The 18669-nt window shown below is 48.3% G+C and overlaps 1 protein-coding gene across 2 annotated transcripts in view; it reads right to left on the bottom strand.

Moving 5' to 3' along the window:
- The window catches only part of PRAG1 (PEAK1 related, kinase-activating pseudokinase 1), a 24712-nt gene extending 6043 nt beyond the window's left edge, over positions 1-18669 (bottom strand). Inside the window, exons 1-4 of one of the 2 annotated variants that reach the window (XM_051619282.1) lie at positions 18626-18669; positions 15678-16072; positions 12483-14293; positions 3301-3458 (exon numbers count right to left, since the gene is read on the bottom strand). In XM_051619282.1, the coding sequence (XP_051475242.1) occupies positions 3301-3458; positions 12483-14293; positions 15678-16034 (2326 nt within the window). In that variant the 5' untranslated portion in view covers positions 16035-16072; positions 18626-18669. Of the gene's footprint in view, positions 1-3300; positions 3459-12482; positions 14294-15677; positions 16073-16158; positions 16179-18625 lie in introns of those variants that run through there. The other variant, XM_051619283.1, reaches the window with a different exon arrangement.

Here is an 18669-nt window from a genome sequence, read left to right as displayed (position 1 = left end):
CACCCCCACAGGCTACCTCTCTCTCCCAGGGCTCTGGCTGAGAGCAAAGCAGCAAGCCAGGTTACATCTGAACCCAACACTCAGTCCCCATCTATTCAAGACTGCAAAGCTTCACTGAAGGGTTTAGGGATTTAATCTGATTTAATACAACAGGTTTGTAAAGCAGGATGCAAGCAGCCATCTGGAGAAATACCACGCCCCCCATCCCCCCCCCAACCACTCCCCACTCCCCTTTGAACTGCATACACAGTAGTAAAAGCTGGTAGAGGGTAAATATTTAAGCTGTGATGTCATCCACAGGGCTGTGAGAATGAAGCAGACAACCTGTGAGCTCCCACCCATTGCTTCAGCAGTACGGCATGATAAGGAGAGACTGACTCAGGCTCCTCAGCTCCAGCCTTCCTGCTGTACCAGAGCAGCCCAGGAAGTGTGTATATATATATATATATATTGAACCTATCTCTCTGCCTCACACTGGGTAAGAGTCACTGGTCAAGGCCTGAGATTTTGCAGTTTCCATGCTCCTGAAAACATCTGGCCTTCCCCCGCTGCTTGTGCCCAGCTTATTGCCAGACCTCTTTGCTCAGAGAGCAGCCTAGCCCCACTACATACCACTAAACCCCAAACAATTCCACATGCCATCTGCACACAGATGGGGTTGGGTTGGCTGCTTCATTTCAGGCAGCTGTAGCAGCTGTTTTCCTGCCCTGGCCAGACTGGAGAAAAGTAATAGAGTTGCATGTCATGACAGAAGGAGGAAAAAAGATTATTTTACATTGAAATAAAGAGCAATAGTTTCAGGTCACAGAGAAAGATCAGATGAAGAATGGAGGGGTCTGCAAGGGAAATGGAAATAGGCAATTATTTTAGAGAATTTTCTACACTACTTGAATGACAGGCAGGACTCTTGATAAACTTCAGCTCTGCTAACACCTTGCATTCAAGTGTAGACCTTGAAAGGTGCATGGTGGGGCTTTGCACAAACCAAGCTCAGCAGATAGCGGGTTCTATTTCTTTCTTTGAGCCCAGCTTCTAAAGCTGCAGAGCAGTAGCAAGCCATCTTTCCTCTTCAAAAGGCTGCTGGTGAGGGTTCAGTTGCTAGCAAGTACTTCCTCTCCATGGCTCTCTGCTTGCTCCACAGGAATGCCCTAGAGCAGTTTCATGTCAGCCTGCAGCAGGCACTGGTCTCTGTGACAACCCTTGTGACTCACCAGCTCTCATGAACAACCTCCAAGCGCAGGGGCTTGGATCCCTGAGCTCCCAGCCTGTCCTGGCCTGTCACATGCAGGCTCAAAGCTCTACCAGCTGTGCCAGAACAGCAATCCCAGTTAGCTGCTCACCACCTGAGACTGCATGAGGTGAGGGGCAGGTCCCCTAGTTCTCAGCTACCAGATTGGATGCAAGCACCATCTGTCCTTGTCCCTCCCCACCATGACTTTGATTTTCATTTGTTCCCTCCACTGCCAAGGCTGCCTGTATGCTCCTGCTGCAATACACCCTATCCCAAGCATCAGCACTGAGACCCTCCTGCCCCCCAGGAATGAGCGGCACTGATTTTGGCTTCTGCAGAAGATGAGCTTACCATACAAGACAGATTTGGCACCCCAATATGCTCATAAACAGCTCTGTAGGAAATGTTGTGAATCAACACACATCTCTTTTGCCTCCTTGGTTCCTGAGTGCCAAGCTACCTGACTCCTGTTAGGCCCTTGCCCCAGGCATCTGCCTGCACTGTACACAGAGTTGCTGAGCAATTGACTCCTTCCAGTGTCAGTGGCTCTGCAGCTGCACAGTTAACCATGGAGCCCATTGCTCAACAGAGATGCATACCCCAAGCTTTAATGAAAACCCAGACATCTGCATCACACCCTGCCAGGTCCACAGGAGAGATCCTCTCAGTCAAAACCCTGTCAAAAGCCACCGGCAGGAATTGTCAGCATGGCATTTCTTGCCACTTCTAGTCCAAGGGACTTTGACACATGATCCAGCCAAGAGACATTCTTCAGCATGCAGCCCAAAAGCAACTTTACAGAGACATCTCTGCCAGGACACGCAGCTGAATCCCTGTTTCAAGAGGTAAGATTTACTTGACAGTCTTATGGAATGAATGTCAGTGCTGGAAGCTTTGGCAATCAGTCCACATGCCTAGCTCACAAATGCCAGACTGCTCTTACCTTTTTTTTATGTGCTGCTGGGCTCTGCCCCAAGCACAGGTTAACGAATGAAACCCTTTCACAGCTTTCCTAACAGTGCTCTCTGCACCTTCAGCATAGATTCCTTCTGCATGTCAAGAGCTTAAAAGCTCCCCCCTTCCACTTCATATTTTAGCATGTGACAGTATAGCCAATTAATTTGAGCTCACCTCACTCAGTGATTGACTGCACAGCTTCTTGCTTGCATCAGCAAGAAAAACTGCATTTGGGTTATTCATTTAACAACCCAGCTTTCCCAAGATGAGTTGCTTTTGTTAGTGGAGGCAGAGAAATCCTCATCCCATATCATATTTGACAGCAAATTGCCTCTCTGCCCAGCAAACAAAGATCCAACGTATACGAGTTTTTCTTCCCTCTGTACAATTTCCTGGCATGGTCTCCCTCTCAGACTCCAAGTTAGCAGTGGAAAAATGAGGTTTCCAGAGCTCTGGCTCTTAATTTTATTGCTGCACATTGTTGCTCTTGGAAAGACAGAACTTCCACTACACGAAGGTTGCTTTTGCAAAGGAAATACTTTCTGAGCTGCTGAACACGTTAGTGCATGTCTAAGTTACGCACTGATGAAAAAAAGTGACTTCATAGTAAGTATTTTTTAATCTTGGTTAAACGAGTGCAGGCAGATTTTTTTTTCCCCTTCAAGAAATAACTGGAAACACAAAGAGAGGGAGAGATCATCTCTAGCACAAGACTCCTTCTGGTACACCTCAAATCTATGGAGAACTTTTTATGGCAGGGCTAGTTGTGACCTTGTGCGACACACGAGGCACAAGCAGGATAAAGACAATTGCTTTCAGGTGGAGCTTTTATCCAGACAAGATGAGAGCTACAGGAGGAATTATTTTGGTACTTGCCAAATGGAAAAGAGAAAAACCATGATGTTGGCCTGACTCTGCCATATTAATCTTAAGCACATCAAGAGGCAGAAGTGTAGGAGAAGTTGCAAGATGAAGGGTTCCTGGGGGAAACTAGGTGATTAGATCCTCATGATTGCTGCTCTGAAGATGCTGCCCCAGCAGTGGCCCTCAGGATGGAGGTGACTCCTTCCTCAGGTCCCATGCTACCTCTCCCACACCCACTGGTCACTTACTGCCATCACTGCCAGTCTGCGTGTCCGAGTTGAGGCTGTCAGTGGAGCCAGCTGTGAAGCTGACGTGGACGCTCCTGAAAGGTGGGCTGAGGCTCTCGGCAGAGCTGTTGCTGACCCTCTCCAAGTCAGCATTATTTGGGTTCATTTTCAGAGCATGCCTAGAGGGAGTGAAAGAGAAGAGTCAGGAGACAGATGGCAGAAGATACCCTGTGCACACTTGTGCATGGAGACTCAAGTTGAAAGCAGCCTTAGCTTGGTCCCTGCACGTCCATACAGACACTGCACTGTGTCACAGCACCTCATGCCTGTGCAGTTTTCTTCTTTCGCTGGCACCTGGTGATTGCACCCCACTGACACTGAGCAGGTTTTAGGGTTGCAGCCCCATGCCAGCCCCTCCATCCCAAACCAGCTGTGATTGAGCAGAGAGAGAACTACTGAACAATAGCATCTGGCCCCAGACTGTGCCTCCTTTGCCTAGCACATGCCCTGTGCCACATCCCACCTTGGCCACCACCACTTGGAAGTGGGGACCTACCAGTGTTTGCTTTCAGTTAAATTGTCAAGGGAAGGGAGTGGCATCACTCCTCCCATTATACAGAAGGGCAGGTTGAGGCTGGGTGTCAGAACCCAATTCCTTCATGGTGGAGGCATGGGTGGAAGAAGAGCCCGTTCCTAGCAGCTGTTGTCTCCTCAGTGCATCACAGTAACAACAGAAACCTTCCAAAAGAAGCACCACCTCTGCAGAAAACCTGTGTCTGCCAAACTCAGGACCTACCATCCAGCTTCTAATGCAAGACCTACAGTTTTCCATGCAGCTTCCTGCCAGGTCCCCGCTTAAGTGATTAGTTGCAGGCAAGCAGGACTTTTTGCTAAGATAAAGAATTTCCCCTGCGTTTTCTTCATTTTTTTCTTCCTTGGAAAACAACAGAAACTGTTGAAATCAGGCAGCACATCAGAGCACAGACACTCCTAGCTTGGGTACAGTTCAGACTCTACTGGCCAGAAAACAAAGGTTATCGGTCCACATTTTTGAAGTCAAACTGCCAATCTGCTGATAAAATTCAACACATTGTTGATAACTAATATTAAAAGGCAGAGTTGTGTAAAAGAAAAAAGACTTCCACCAGCTATCTTGCTGGAAGGTATCCCAAGTTTCCTAATCAGACAGCTGAATGGCTGCTGAGAAAGACAAATAAAAGACCGGCACGACCATTTTCTTGTGGCACCCTGTTCACGCACACAGGATATTCCTCCTCTTCCAAAACCCCCTAGCACAGCAGATGCCATGAGCAATTTTTAGTTGAAGACTGAGAAATGCTTCATTCCCCATCCAGACAAAGCACTTACTCTCATGTCCACACCACCACATGGAGAGCAGAGTGTATGAGAAGCCCGGAAGAAACTTCTGTCAGACTTCCTCATTTGCCTGAGCAGCCTCGGTCTAAAAATACTCAGGGGCTGATGAAAATAAGGCTCTAAAACCATCTCATGTATAATTGAGCAGGGACACTGGTCTTGCACAAGTGATGAATTCACCACGGCAAGTCTCTTGGGGATGATTTACAAAACTTTGCAAAGCACCACACAAGTCACAGTTTAACAAAAAAAAAACAACAAACAAACAAAACAAAAAGAGCAAGAGTGAAAGAGACACGATGAATTAACTCTCTTACAATTAATGCTGTTGAAAGCAACCAACTGGAAATTAAAAAAAAAAAAAAAATTAGAAAGATGTATCTTTATCCTGTAACTTTCTCAGATGTTTAACTTTTAGTAATTTGTCAGGGGGGAACATATGGGTGCACACCCATATGGGTGCACTGTCTGACCTGGCAAGAATCAAGGAAACATTTGAATCCAAAAGAAAAGCAGCAGCTTTTGCAAGAAAGCCAGTCTCAATTTGCACAGATGAGAGGTTTTCTAACACATTCCTCCCCTCCCCCTCCCACCTCCCCAAGAAAAGTTGGTGCATTTCTGTTTCCTTCCCATCGCTTAACCACAAATCCGCAGAGCTGCCTTACCATTCCCGCACTCAGGGAGGGATGGGACTTTGCTCGGTGGGGTCCAAGGTCCACCTCCCTCAGCCACACCTATTCCTCCAAGCAACCTGGGTGCAACTCGGCATCTGCCAGAACTGTGCCGGCTGCTGCTTTTGCCGAGCTCAGTGTCGAGGTGAAGTCAGATGTACAGAGAGCCCCATTTCCTCCCTGTACCGCCGTGACTGATGTAAAATGCAGTTCCTGAATAGGCACACCGAAATAGACATTGTTTGCTGCTTAAACGACATCCTGCTCTTGTTTCAGATGTTACAGCCAGGCCAGCAAATACCGCCTGGAAATATGTCCACTTTACATCTCCCTCTCCACTCACATCTCCCTCTTGTCCTATGAGCTGCTTGAAGCTCAGGCTACAGCCTGCAAAGATTACAATACTGCCCACTATAGCAAAGAATTACTGAAAATACTGGCTAGGGCCAAATTCTCCCTAATTTTCAGTAAAATTCCACCCAAGAGCTGAACAGCTCATGGCTGTGGCATCCTGTGGGATCCTGATTTACAGCTAACCTAAACTTTCCCTGCCTTGCTAGTGCTGCATCCACCATGTGCGACTGCAAGGGCACAAATGCCTGTTGTCCATCTCACCCTTTTCAGCAAAGCATATTGGAAGTAAAGCGCAACAACGCATCTTAAACCTGAAGAAATCATTGAGGCTGCTGCCATCACTGGCTTGCTAGCATCTGTAGGCTCCACTTCACTTCAGAAAGATGCAGCAAAGGTTAATTTGCCTCCATTTCAAAAATCTGTGGTCAGCACCTGAAACATAACTGGCAATTTCATGAGTAGCACCAGAGCCTCCTTCATGTGCCAGTGCATAAAGAACGGGTCACAGGAGTCAGCTCTTCCAATCTAATAACCTAGAAAGACAGGATTTGCAGCTCTGCAAATTATTCCGGTGGCTTTAAATACATTTCAATTACTCAACATCCTCCATGCAACACAACGTCATATCCAGGCAACCCTTTCCGTTCACTATTCCCCACTTTTCCCATCCTAAACAATTTCATCCAGCTGGCTTTCCACACAGTTCTCACAGTCCTGCCTAAAACAGGTCAAGGTTGAAAACAGTGATGTGTTAAAAAAACAAACAAAACAAACAAACAAACAAACCCCAACAAAATAGTTTGGAGTTCTATAACATTGCAAAGGGACTGGGATGATTTGCCATGTCCCACATTGCATCTCCAACCAGGGTATGCTTCGTCTTTCCCCTAATTCATATTTGAGCAGTAGCCACGTGTTTGATTTCACATTTCATAGCAGATCAGGGTCCCACCTAATGCTGCTGAAGGTCTCCAGCATTCCTGACCACATGCCTTGCACTCTCAGTGTGAGAGTGGAGACAGGCACCAAGCGTGGCTCCCCCAACCACCGCAGACATGCAAGCCTCGAGGTTTCACCCCAGGGATCCCTCAGACTCCAGTCATGCCTTCTGCTTGAATTTCCCACCCAAGATTTGACACACGGATCTGGTTACCTTCCAAAAGTGAAAGGGCAAGGAGGTTTTCAGAGGAGGAAAAGGCCACTCAGGCGCAAGAGCTGCAAGGCTGCCTCTTGCTCCTTTCCAGCAGCCATCACATCTGCAGCCTGTTGGCAGTGGTAGAGGAAGCTGCAAGGCATCTCCTCCCAGCAGAGACCGGATCACAGGGAGCACCTGCCCTGCAGCCCCATCATGGGGCTCTCCCAGCCTTGCTGTGCCTGCAGGAGTGGATCACTGCTCCTCAGCACAGATGAGAGGACTTTAACAGGTAACGCAGATGCCGAACTGTATCAATCATGCAACAGGGGAAGGAAGCAGAGAGGAGCAGAGAACACACAAAAACAAAACCACCCTCCAGCAGAAGGTCAGTGATAATATCAACAGGACACCCTCTCCCAAAATAAAATACTGTAACTAATGCAAGGCAGAGGGAAAAGCCAGACTGCATTACAGCATCAAACACAACACATGGCTGGGCATAATTATTACACAAGAGGAAGCACCATTGTACCATATGCTTGTCTATCATGAATTGTGAATAATTATATCTTCCTCCTCCCACCACTGCTGTTTCTTCCAGCATCTTCTCCTGGATGTACAGGGCAGTTAAAAACCAGCATACAGGAGCTTACAACATTTGAGGTTTGGATTTGTACTTATCCTTCTGCTACCAGGTGGCAAATGTGGGGAAACCAAAATTGAGGTGAGAGAAAGAGAAGATTTTGAAACACTCCTAGCTCTGTCCAGAGGACTACGCCACTCCTCCCTGTATCAAAAAGGTTTTATGTAGTGCAGGTTAAAGGGTTTGGAGTCTGGAAATAAAAGGGGAAATTTGGACAGGGTGCAGAATTAAGATGATAGAAGGGTCAAAAATTAAATTGCTGCAATGTGGTGAAGAGGACAAGTCTCATTTCAATTTCCAACGCTATGCATTTTGAAGTGGCAAGATTGGAAAAACACAAAAGCAAACAAATTTATTTTTAAATGAAACAATCTCCCTTAAAAGGTTGGTTGATAAATCACAACCTTTTAAAAATGGTCCACTGGGAGAAGCAGCACAAGAAATTCCCAATTAGTTTCAGACAAAAAACACAGGGGGAATCCAAGAGGTGTAGTCCCTCCCTGTCCTGGAGCATGCCTCTCTCTCCTACTTGAGCCATACCCTCTCTTCTTTGCTTTATTACTTATTTAATTATTACATATTTAAATACACTCCATATAGAAAATATTACTTATTTAACAATTATTATTTTAATAATAATAAATCTGGTTAGTTCTAGACCAAACAGCAAATCTCTGCTGTCATGCACAGACATAGAGAAGAGGGTCAAAATTTGGGACTTGTGATTTCTAATTGCATTTGTAATTGCAGCCGGAACTCCGTGTAGCCAGTCTGCTTTTGTCACCAGTGACATCCAAGCTCCAAAGAGAAGTGGGTGCCTTGGAAATGGTAAGAGAAGGGAAACAAAATACTCTGTCTCAGGCTCAGCACTGCTCCATCACAGACTGATTCCTGGCAAGAAGCACACAGCATGGTCCCACCAGGCAGCACTACCTCCCCTGCGAGAAACTAAGCTGGCTCCTTTCCTAGTGATCCAGTTGCCAACTTTATTACTTTATTTTGTTACACTCTTGCTTTTTCTTCCCTCTGGCAACAAGCAGGGGCAGCAGCACCTTAACATGCAAACTTGGCACACCTCAAGCTCATTTGTCCTTGCTGTTTTCAGTGATGGTGGGTGTTGGGATATGCCATGCTACACATCTTTGTTACCCCAAGCAAATGCATTTAGCAAATTTCAGAAGCTACCTATGGCACCGCCTTTTGAAAGTGCCATTAATTACAATGAAAACAGCTCCAGAGCCAACAGCTCAAGATGCAAAACAGCATCACTCTCTCCTTTCTCTAAGAAGCACAAGAAATAAATTAACCATCAAGGTTTTGCAGGCTAGAAGGAAATTAGGGACCATTTAGCCTGACCTTCTGCATAAGAGACATAAATTGCAGCAAAGGTTCGTTCACCGTGCCAAGAAACTGAAGGCCATGCTAGAGCATTTCACACTGAAAAACCTTTAAATTGTCACTGCACATACAAGTCCTGGGGATCCTACTGCCCCTGGTGAGCCCTTTCCTTAGCAGACTACCTTTCCAACTTTTGGAAGAAGACCAGCCACCATCTTCCCTTTCCATTCTCGTTCCCCTTGTAATTAAACTTATTTTCCATTCCATTTCAGACCAACAAAACCTTAAACGTCTATAACCTTTCAAACAAGCAGGAGAAAAGGATTGTATGAAGAAACAATCACAAAAGGTCCAAAGCAGCTTCATATAGGACAAAATAGGCACAAATTAATTATTTTCCTTTTTTGCGCCAACTTTTAGAACTCCCTAAAATCACTCTTTCCACCATCCTAAGAGACAGCTTACTGCAAAACCAGAGTTTCCTCAGTGCCTGGCAGGAATTTACCGTGTAAAAACTTTTCCCCCCTTTTATTTGTTAGGGCCAAGATGAACAAAACAAAATATACAGACTTGCTTTTTCTTTCTTTGCTTTGAAACTAGTTTGAACACACATGCAGGTTTTCTTTAAAATAAGCAATTAAGTTTAATTAAAAAAGTCAAACAGGCAGTCTTCATTTTCCAGCACGAAATCAAACACTTTGCTGCAGCCTCGTGATCTAGAAAGGAAAAGAATGGTTACATACCTTTCTGCAGCTGAAATGAACCCTGATTTACTAAGCGCCAAGCCTGTGCCACAGCCAGGTCTATGCTGGCTTCATCTCCATCCATCCATCCATCCATCCATCCATCCATCCATCCGAGGAGCCTTTGCAGCTGTGCCACCAGAGAATATCTTGGGCTGAAACACTCTGTTTCTGCAAGGGACTGTATAAACCTAACAGAAGTATTGGTGGTTCTTCTGTTACAGACAAGCACACATCCACAGGCTGCCTGGGCCTAGGACAGTACAGGTGTGTCTCAGAGTCCTCTCTGCATCCAAGATCTCCTCCCTTCTTCAGGCATTTGGCTGCATCCCAGGAGGACCAGAGGAGATGCTCCTCCAGCACCATGTCAGTCATGTCGTCACCCGAAACTGCTGCACAGGGTGATTTTAACCAGTTGTGCACGTAGCCATCCCTCCCACCACCAGGTAACAACAGCCTGGCTCCTGCATCAACATGCTCAGAGAAGCCACGCTTTCAGACAAAAATGAGAGCACCCTCAAAGCAAACAAACAAAGCAACCAGCTTGGTTTGCAGGCCTTGTGAAACCTGCCATCTGATCAAATTGCTCCTCAGGCTGGTTGGCAGGGGTTTGGCAGCCAGAGGGAGGACTATGCTCTTTGTGTAAGATGCCCTAAGGCTCAGCTGCAGGACTCAAGGTGTTTAGGAGACAAATGCATGGCCTACAGCCACAGTGGATTAGAGCATTGCCAGCACCTACCTCAGCTGCTAGCAGGGCTTATGGTGCTGCCAGAGATCCCACAGAGTCACAGAATTGTCAGAGTTGAAAGGGACCTCTACAGATCATCTAGTCCAACTCCCCTGCTAAAGCAGAATCATCTAGAGCACATTACTCAGGACTGCATCCAGGCAGCAACCTGGTCATGGATGCCACATGTTCCCTGACCTCAGTTTCCTTGCCCACTTTCACACAGACTTTCTAGCACACAGATGCTTTCAGAATGACTCAGAAGCAACTGTTAAAGAGCTGGCACAGCCCCGTCACACAAGGAGCAGGAAACAGCCCCTCCAAGGAGCAGAAAATGCTCCACGCCCCTCAGGATGGATCATAACTGCACATGGAGTGCAATAGCAGGGCATGCTCCTGGCTTGGAGCACAGCTGGTCCAAATCACGCAGCCAAAGAGACATTCTGACACATCAAAGAGCCCCATTCCTCTGCTCTCAGCCCTCATGAGGATGCCAAGGAAGCATCCTTGGCCCTGGTGTGGACAAAGACCTCTGACGACTGCTCTTTCAAGAGCTGAAGGGGGTCCTGCAAGCAGAAGATGCTGCTGGGATATACATTGCTGCCCCTCAGTGCCACCGCCCTTCTGGCCTGCCCAGTGGCCTCTTCTCTTCAGGGCTGGAATCAGGTCCTTAGAGGACTTTCAGCAGACAACTTGGCATTTCCTAAATGATCACCGCTCAACATCATCATATAATCACAGCACTGCTGGGCCCCAACAACACCTCAGATGGCAGATACAACTCCAAGCCACTGGCTGATAGGAGACACCAAGTGGCAGCAGCCATGAAAGATTTCACAGGGTCAAAGCTGAAGCACATCTCTGATGAGGCAAGAAAGCTCATCTGTGTGATCACTTCCTTGTGGGACTTTTCTTTACTCTGACTCAAGCCGGCATGCAGCATCACAGCAGGACACCCAGCATTAAAGAGAACTAAAGCCCCTTGTTCATCCCTTCCCTTTCCTTGAGAAACCTGATTTGTTCACCACTTAGTCAATTTAAAACACTGGATCCCTGGGCTAGCCAACCCTAAAAACATTAAAAATTCAGTGCGAAAACAAAACAGAGGATGGGGCAACTCAACCACAGTCTCAACCTGAGGGTCACTGATAACCTGTGCATAAGCTTGGCGACAGACTCCAAGAACAAGTTCTCCTCCAAACACACATCTCTTCTTCTATCAACTTTTAAATCAAGGAGCTGGAGTAAAATCTGTTGTGCAATGCACAGTTACAAGTAACAAAACTGACCTACGCAGTAAAGCAAATACAGGACACCCACGGAATGTGAAAGCATCCCTCCCCACTATGATTAGACAACCCAAACCATTAGTTGCATGACAAGGGAATACTCTTTTCTTCCTCCATTTTATCTTTTTTTTTTCCCCTCCTTTCATTTTTTTTTTTTTTTTGATACACACAGCTGCAGATACTGAATGCACACAAAGTATTGGATGCCTGGTTTTGTTTTGGTTTGTTTTAATTGCTTAGCAGAGCTACCTTCTTCCCAGATGGACAGCTCTCCTTATTTCACACTTTGTAGCGCATGCTGTTACTCTGCCTACAAACATGACTTCCAGGAGAGCTGTGAGGGGAAGGCTGCCCGAAGCCAGGCAGCTCCCACACATCAGTGCATGTTAAGCAAGCTCCAGTTACCTGCTTGCAGGCAAGGAGTCCTCCCTGGGAAACAGCATCTTCAAGATTTAACCTCAAAAGCATAAAGACACTGGAGCCAAACTGGAAAAAAAAGGATTTTAGAGGCCCTTGCTATTATCAACAAGAGAAGTTGCTCAGTTCCCCCTACAAGAGTAGATCGCAGCCCCAGACTTTCTATCCTATTCAACATCAAGGGACTGGGCCAAATGAGAATGAATGTAACCAGGGAAACACCAGCCAACCCAGCCATGGGCCTTGAGTATTGGGACCCAAGGCCATCCCTTGCAGCCCTGAAGGGCTTTTGCAAGTACTTTTGCATGGAATTCAAACCAGGGCTTGCAAAGAGCTGACAGCTTTTCAGAGCAAAAAAGTAAGTAGTTTTTCACCCATGCTCCTGAAAGCCCACCTTTGAACAGAAAAGGAAGAAAAAAAGGACGGAAAGCACCTCCTAGTCAACCTATCCCTGCAGCAAACCTGATTACAAATGGTTAACAGACCCATACACACTCAGAGGGCTGTACCTGGACTGCTTTTTTGGTGGTGGTGGTGGTGGTGCAGATTCCACGCCATTGCTTTTGTCTTTAGGGAAATCAAAAGAGAATGATGATGATTTGCTGATCCTAGTCTGGCTCTCCAGCATCAGACCATCATCCACAAGGTCAACACCAGCTCTTCCATTCTCAGCTCCCACTGCCCATGGGTGGGTTAAGAGCTCCTGCTCCTCCTCCTGCTCCTCCTCCTCCTCTATCCGGCACTGCTTGGTCCATGTTGGGGTGTAGCATTTCTGCCTCTTGTCATAGGATGAGCCTGCCAGGCCTCTGCTGGACTCCTCTGCAGAGACTCCATTGATGTGAGTGCATGGAGGAAGAGACACCCCAAAGGCACCTGTATCTGTACAACTCCATGGCAGTAGCTGAACACCAGCTCCATCATGGCTGCTGTCATCACCAAACCTTGCCACGTGGGAGCTTACTAGGGGCACACGGTTCCCCTCACTGCCCAGCTGGCTGTTTTTGGACAATTTAGGGGGAATGGCTGGACTCTCAGTACCTGAGGTCTTGGCAGGAACTGCCAGATGAAATCTTGTGTTGCTTTCACTTCCAGAAGCTTGAAAAATCTCTCCAGATTCAATGGGAAGTGATGAAGTCCCAAAATCAAGATGGGAAGCAGGGCTGATGCACGGCCACTGAACTCCCACTGCTGAGTCAGGGCTGCTGAGGAATATTGTCTTGTGATCATCTTCAGCGTGTGCTGTCATGATAGTTATCTTTGCTGCCACCTGGCTAGTAGAGTCCTGGTATTCCTTCTCACCACACAAACCCCAGCTGCCATCCTTCCACATTCCATCAGCTTGCTCTTTGCCAGTGCCACAGACCAGCTTCTCCCCTTTTGCTGGTCCGCCAACTGCCTTCAGCTGCGCCTTCTTCCTTTTGGTGCTCTCAGCATAGATGGGATCCCCGCGGGCTGGCAGGGCGAGATGAAGGGGCTGTGGCTCCACCAGAGCCTGCTGAGGAATGTTCAGATCCTCAGGCTGGGCGCCTTCGGTGTCAGAAGGATCTCCAGGGAGAGATGAGTCCTCATCCTCCCGGCATAAAGCGAGGGCAGCTGCCTTGCTGCTCCCCATGCTCTTGGGGAGAGCAGCAGGCTCAGGCTGCAGAGACAGCTTTTTCCTCTCTGAACACAGTGCATAGGGGAGAGGATCACCCTGGTCTTTCGTGATACAATAGGCCACGTTCACAGCTCTGTGCTCATCTTCACTGAACTTGACAGCCCTGCTGCTTGGCCTGGGAATCTCTGTAGCATCGTGCTGCCTCCATCGGCAGGGAGCGGGGCTGTCCTTCTCACACTGGGCACCTTTCCCCTCCCCACAGCGCGGCTCTCTGGAGACGGGGCACCCTCTGCGGCAGTCTGCAATTGAGCAATACTCACCCCCTTCGCTTTCAAAGCCTTCTGAGAGGAGCACTGCTCCTTCTCTGGCTTGGGAAGAAGGGCTTCTGCTGGAGTTTGAGGAGCTTCTGTCCACCGAGATGGACAGATTAGGGCAGGCAGCACGATGCGGCAGGGCAAACTTGTCTTTGGCTCTGTCCTGCTGCTTGCCCACCTCACCCACAAGCACCAGGCTGTGGATGGAGACATTTCTCTCCACTCGACTCTCCAGGCTACGCAGGCCCACCATGGAGTAGCTGGGAGGGCAGCAAGACAAGCAGTCACTCGGTGGGTTGTGAAGGAAGGGCTTTCTCACACCACTGTTGCCAAAATTATCAAGGCAGATCCGCTGTGCATCTCCCGATTTCAGAAGGAGGTGTTTTCCAGAAACCATGCCCCAGCTGACCTGCACGGGCCAAAGAGACAAGTGCTCTGTCAGGATGTGCATAGGTGAAATGAAAGAGAAATATTTTTTAAAAAGGAAAAAAACCAACAACACAAAATTAAATCAACCAACCAAAAAAAAAAACCAAAACAGCTTCAGAGAAAAGTCCTCTAGCATTTGCAGTCTGTTTTGCTCCATGCTCATCCCTCCAATAAGTACTGCAAATCTTTTCTACTTAAACCACAATTGTCCCATTTCCTGGATCATTTGCAATCTTTGCATTACCAACAATAGCAATGCACTGAAATAAGGCATTCTCCTTTCTCTTTCTGTGGGTTTGCTGCCAGAAACGTGTCCAACCTGTCATCCTGTCTGCGAATCACCGTGCAATTAACAATTCAGAGTGGGAAGGAATAGTTGCACCTCTCTCTGCTTATTTTCATTTAATTTCACACTGCTGACTATCATTTCATTTCACAGCCACAGACTATCACAGGTTATCCTGGGATAGCATCTTGGCTACGCTCAGCAGTAGGAACTGGGAAGCAGGTGGGGAAATGTATCCAAAATCTCTTCACGTGAGGGACATGTATCCTGCTTGCCAAGGAGGAGGAGTGGGAGAGGCAACGGGTAACACATGCCTGTGAGGCAACCCCCATCCCAGGGTGGCAGAACCCACTCTCGTAGTGCAAAACTCAGCCTGGGCACACAGATCAAATCCCACTGATGAGGGCAGCCTGCACTCCTGTGCCCTTTATCCTTAGAAAAGTAGCAAAGGAGAGAAACGGCTAAGAAGAGAGCCAGCGAGCCCTGGCCCTCCCCTGAGGCTAAGGTGAGAGATAAGCAGGGTCACAGCAGCCCAGGCTTCACCTGGCATTGCTGGGGCAGTGCTGATACCGATTTCCTGGGGACAGGAGTTAATCACCCCTCTCGATCACAACTCACACCACCGGGGCGTCCCAGTTTGCAGGCTGGAAGCACTGCTGCACCCAGAGGGCACTAGTGCTCTGACAAAGGTTGGGAGCCCAAGCAGCTGGTCTAGGAAGGTAGGGCACTTTCTTCTTTACCCACAAAGACCATGGATCCAGTTAGCACTGGCTGCAACCAGACAGGACGTCTTCCCTGCATATCTTTCCAGGAAAATAACTATAACCAGCATCTTCATTTAAAATTCTGAAGTTCCTAAACTAACAATATGTCTTTAAGTGCCTTTGCACATGGCTTGTGAGCAACAGCTCATTCAGCTTCAGACAAAGGTACTTTGAGAGCCAATATATGGCTTAAAAACCTAAGTCAAGACCAGAAGGGAAAACAAAGTGAAGGAAACAGTTTTAACAGATATTCATAGCACTCCCATGGAGAGATAAGTAACGGGAATTCATGCTTTGACTGGATTAATCATTACCTGTGACAGATCTGCATTCATATTCACGTCTGCCCACGCGTCAGAAACATCTGAGTTTATCATAGTTGGCTTCACAGCAATTGTTGGCTTTGAGAAGGGGGAGGTATTTACACCTTCGTCTTCCAGTGCAGGGCTCTCAGGCTTGGTCCTAACTCCATTCGGGAGACCACCACAAGCTCCCACGTCTTGGGTTGTCTGCAGCTGATGGGAACTCTTTGGGTTAAAGCAGTTTTTGCAGGAGCCGGGCTTCCAAATGTGTTCTATAAAGTCACTGCACGCAGACATCTTCAAATCCTTGTGGCTCAGCCCAAGAGCCCTCTGCGCCTGCTGCACCGTCCTCCGCTGCTCATCTTGCATTTGCTGCCCAGAGCTGCTCGTAAAGACCACCTAGTTATCTGGAAAAGCACAACACTGTCTGATTAGCTTGGTTATGCCCCAAAATGGGAAGATTTTTAATAGGACAGGTGATAATTACACTTACTCTGCCTTAATCACAAAGGTTTACTGTTTACAAGGCTTATTTCACAGCTCAGCTAAAGCCCACACAATCACTTTTAAAGCCTCAACTTCTAAGCATAGCTCTGTAATAGAGAAGACATCAAGAAAGCAGCATTCCTATGTGATTTAATTCTCGGTTTAACAAGCATATATAACTGGCCTCGTGCAAGGTTTAGATCAAGGGGAAAGGAATCAGGTCTTAAAAATAGCTGTTCACAGCCTCACAAGCAGAGCCAGGCAGGAAAAATTCCTTCTCCAAAGTGGCATCCCCTCTCTCTGGAAGATAAAAAAGCCTGGAGATACAAGGACAAGAATCAGCGACTGTGTAATCAGAGGGACTGGCAACAACCTTCCTTCACCCAGAAGCACCACTGTGATTACTGCCATGGTGCACAAAGACTTCTCTCCCACCCAGTGCAACAGCAATCAGCAAGGCTGGGGCTGGCACTGATTTGAGCAAGTGCCTGGCAGAAAGCTCTTATCTGGTTTGCCAGGAGCCACAAATAACAGTGTCAGCTCACTGAAACGATTCATTGTCTGCAAGGAGAGAAATGTTTTTCTCTTGGACTACTTACAGACAAGGATTCCTTCCCATCTTCCTTCCCCAGGAGGAAATGCCCCAGGAACAAGACATTCCTGCATTCCTGTGCCCCCCCTCCCTACACAGCCCCACAGGCTGATTGTACTCAGCCAGTAGCTACCTGGAGCTAGCAACTTTGGAGATACTTCAGACAAGGACTCCCACAAAGCTCAGTGGATTAGGGATGAGAAGATCAGAAAGCACAACTAGATCAGGAAAACTGCAGCCGGCTGCTATGGAAGTCAGGGCACACAAGTCCCCCACTTTGCTCCACAGGGTCCTTCCCCCTCTAACCAACTTTAGGTCACCATCTCCCAGCCAGCTGACCACAGCACTATCTGAGGCTTCTTCCCCAAGTGTCTCTGAGTGAACAGGCACTTTCACACCCCAATCCTAACAGCATAAGAGCAAGATTTACCAGCCTGATCCTGCAGTGCTTCCTCCACATAGCACAATGTGTCACCATAGCTATGGACACCTCTGCACCAGTATGTGCCTCTAAACCAGCCTGTGCTTCAGTAAAACCTGACTCTGGACTCAGAGATGCCCTTGCCACTCTCTCCAACAGCCACCCTGTTGCATGGTCAAAAGAACGGATACTAATAAGAGGTGGGACAAAGCAAAGAGGGAGAAAGAGCTACTGATCCACAAGCATCAGACTGCCACTTTTGAATTAAGATGCCACTTTTGGGAAGGAAGGCTTTGATCAGCTAAAGCATTAGTACCTGAAGACTCCTTCTGAGTGGCAAGCTGATAAATTTGGATCTGTTTCATGAAAGAGCAGCAAAAAGGGGGCTTATAAATGGGATTCACAAATCAGATTAGTGCATGTCTCTCTTTTTAGGCAAAAGACTGGATTAGGCAGGTTTTTCCATGGTCTTCAGAGAGCCCAAATTAACGGCACGACAACAAATCACTTTTGGATGCACCCCAGCACCTTCAACGAAATGAACGATATTTGCAGGGAAAACATCTTTAAAAATATTCTAGCACTGTTACTGTTTCCTTTCAGATCTAGTCAACAGTGTCCGGCATTACCCAAAACTGAACAAGTGTCCTGACGAGAGCCAGCAAACAAGAAAAATCAAAGGGAGGAAAGCAGGGACCGGAGCCAGAAAAAACTCTTCACTTCTGATCTAATAATCGGCGCTGCCAACTGCCATTTAAAGATTGGGATTTCCCTTTCTGCAGCTGAACCAGCCGCTGTCTCTCCCTCCCCAGCCCCGCGGAAGGCGGCCCCGTGTCCGCACGCTGCGGGAGCCGGCGCCCAGCCCGCATCCACCCGCGGGGAAACCCGCCGGGCTCGGCCCCTCCGGGCGAGCCGAAAGCCGGGAGCGGGGGCTGAAGCACTCCCGGAGCCCCCACGCCTCCCGGGGAACCGGCAAGGGCCCAGTACAAAGGCTACCTGGTAGCTGGGATACAGATGCCGGGATGCGGCATAAGGATGCTCCGGATAAAAAAACAAACAAACAAACAAAAAAACCCCACAACAAACAAACAAACAAAAAACAACAAACCCAAGCAGAAAACCAAACAGCCCAAACCCCCAACCCAAGCAGCTCCGGCTTCCGGAGACCCCTCCGGGGAGCAGGGCAACCACCGAGACTGGGAAAAGTTTACGGGGCAGGGCCCGCCGGGGCCGCCCGGGGCGGGCGGCGGTGCCGGTTGGGATCTGTGGGAGCCCCAGGCCAGATTTACTGCCCCCTGCCCGCTCAGTGGGCACCGGCACGGCCCCCCGGCACTGCACGGCACGGCACGGCACGGCCCCCCGGCGGCCCCGCCCCAGCCCCGAGCGGCGGGGCTCCTTCCAGCCCGGCTTTGTCCCGGGAGGCGGCGGCCCGGCTTTGCCCCGGCCCCGCTCTGCGCTCACCAGCCTCCCGCCGCCGCCGCGCTGGTTCCGCTCCCTCCCGCTCC

Source organism: Apus apus, chromosome 4 (assembly GCF_020740795.1).
Source record: "Apus apus isolate bApuApu2 chromosome 4, bApuApu2.pri.cur, whole genome shotgun sequence".
NCBI classification, from domain to species: Eukaryota; Metazoa; Chordata; class Aves; order Apodiformes; family Apodidae; genus Apus; species Apus apus.
Note: the sequence above shows the minus strand (reverse complement) of the source record. Positions and strands in the feature narration are given on the sequence as shown.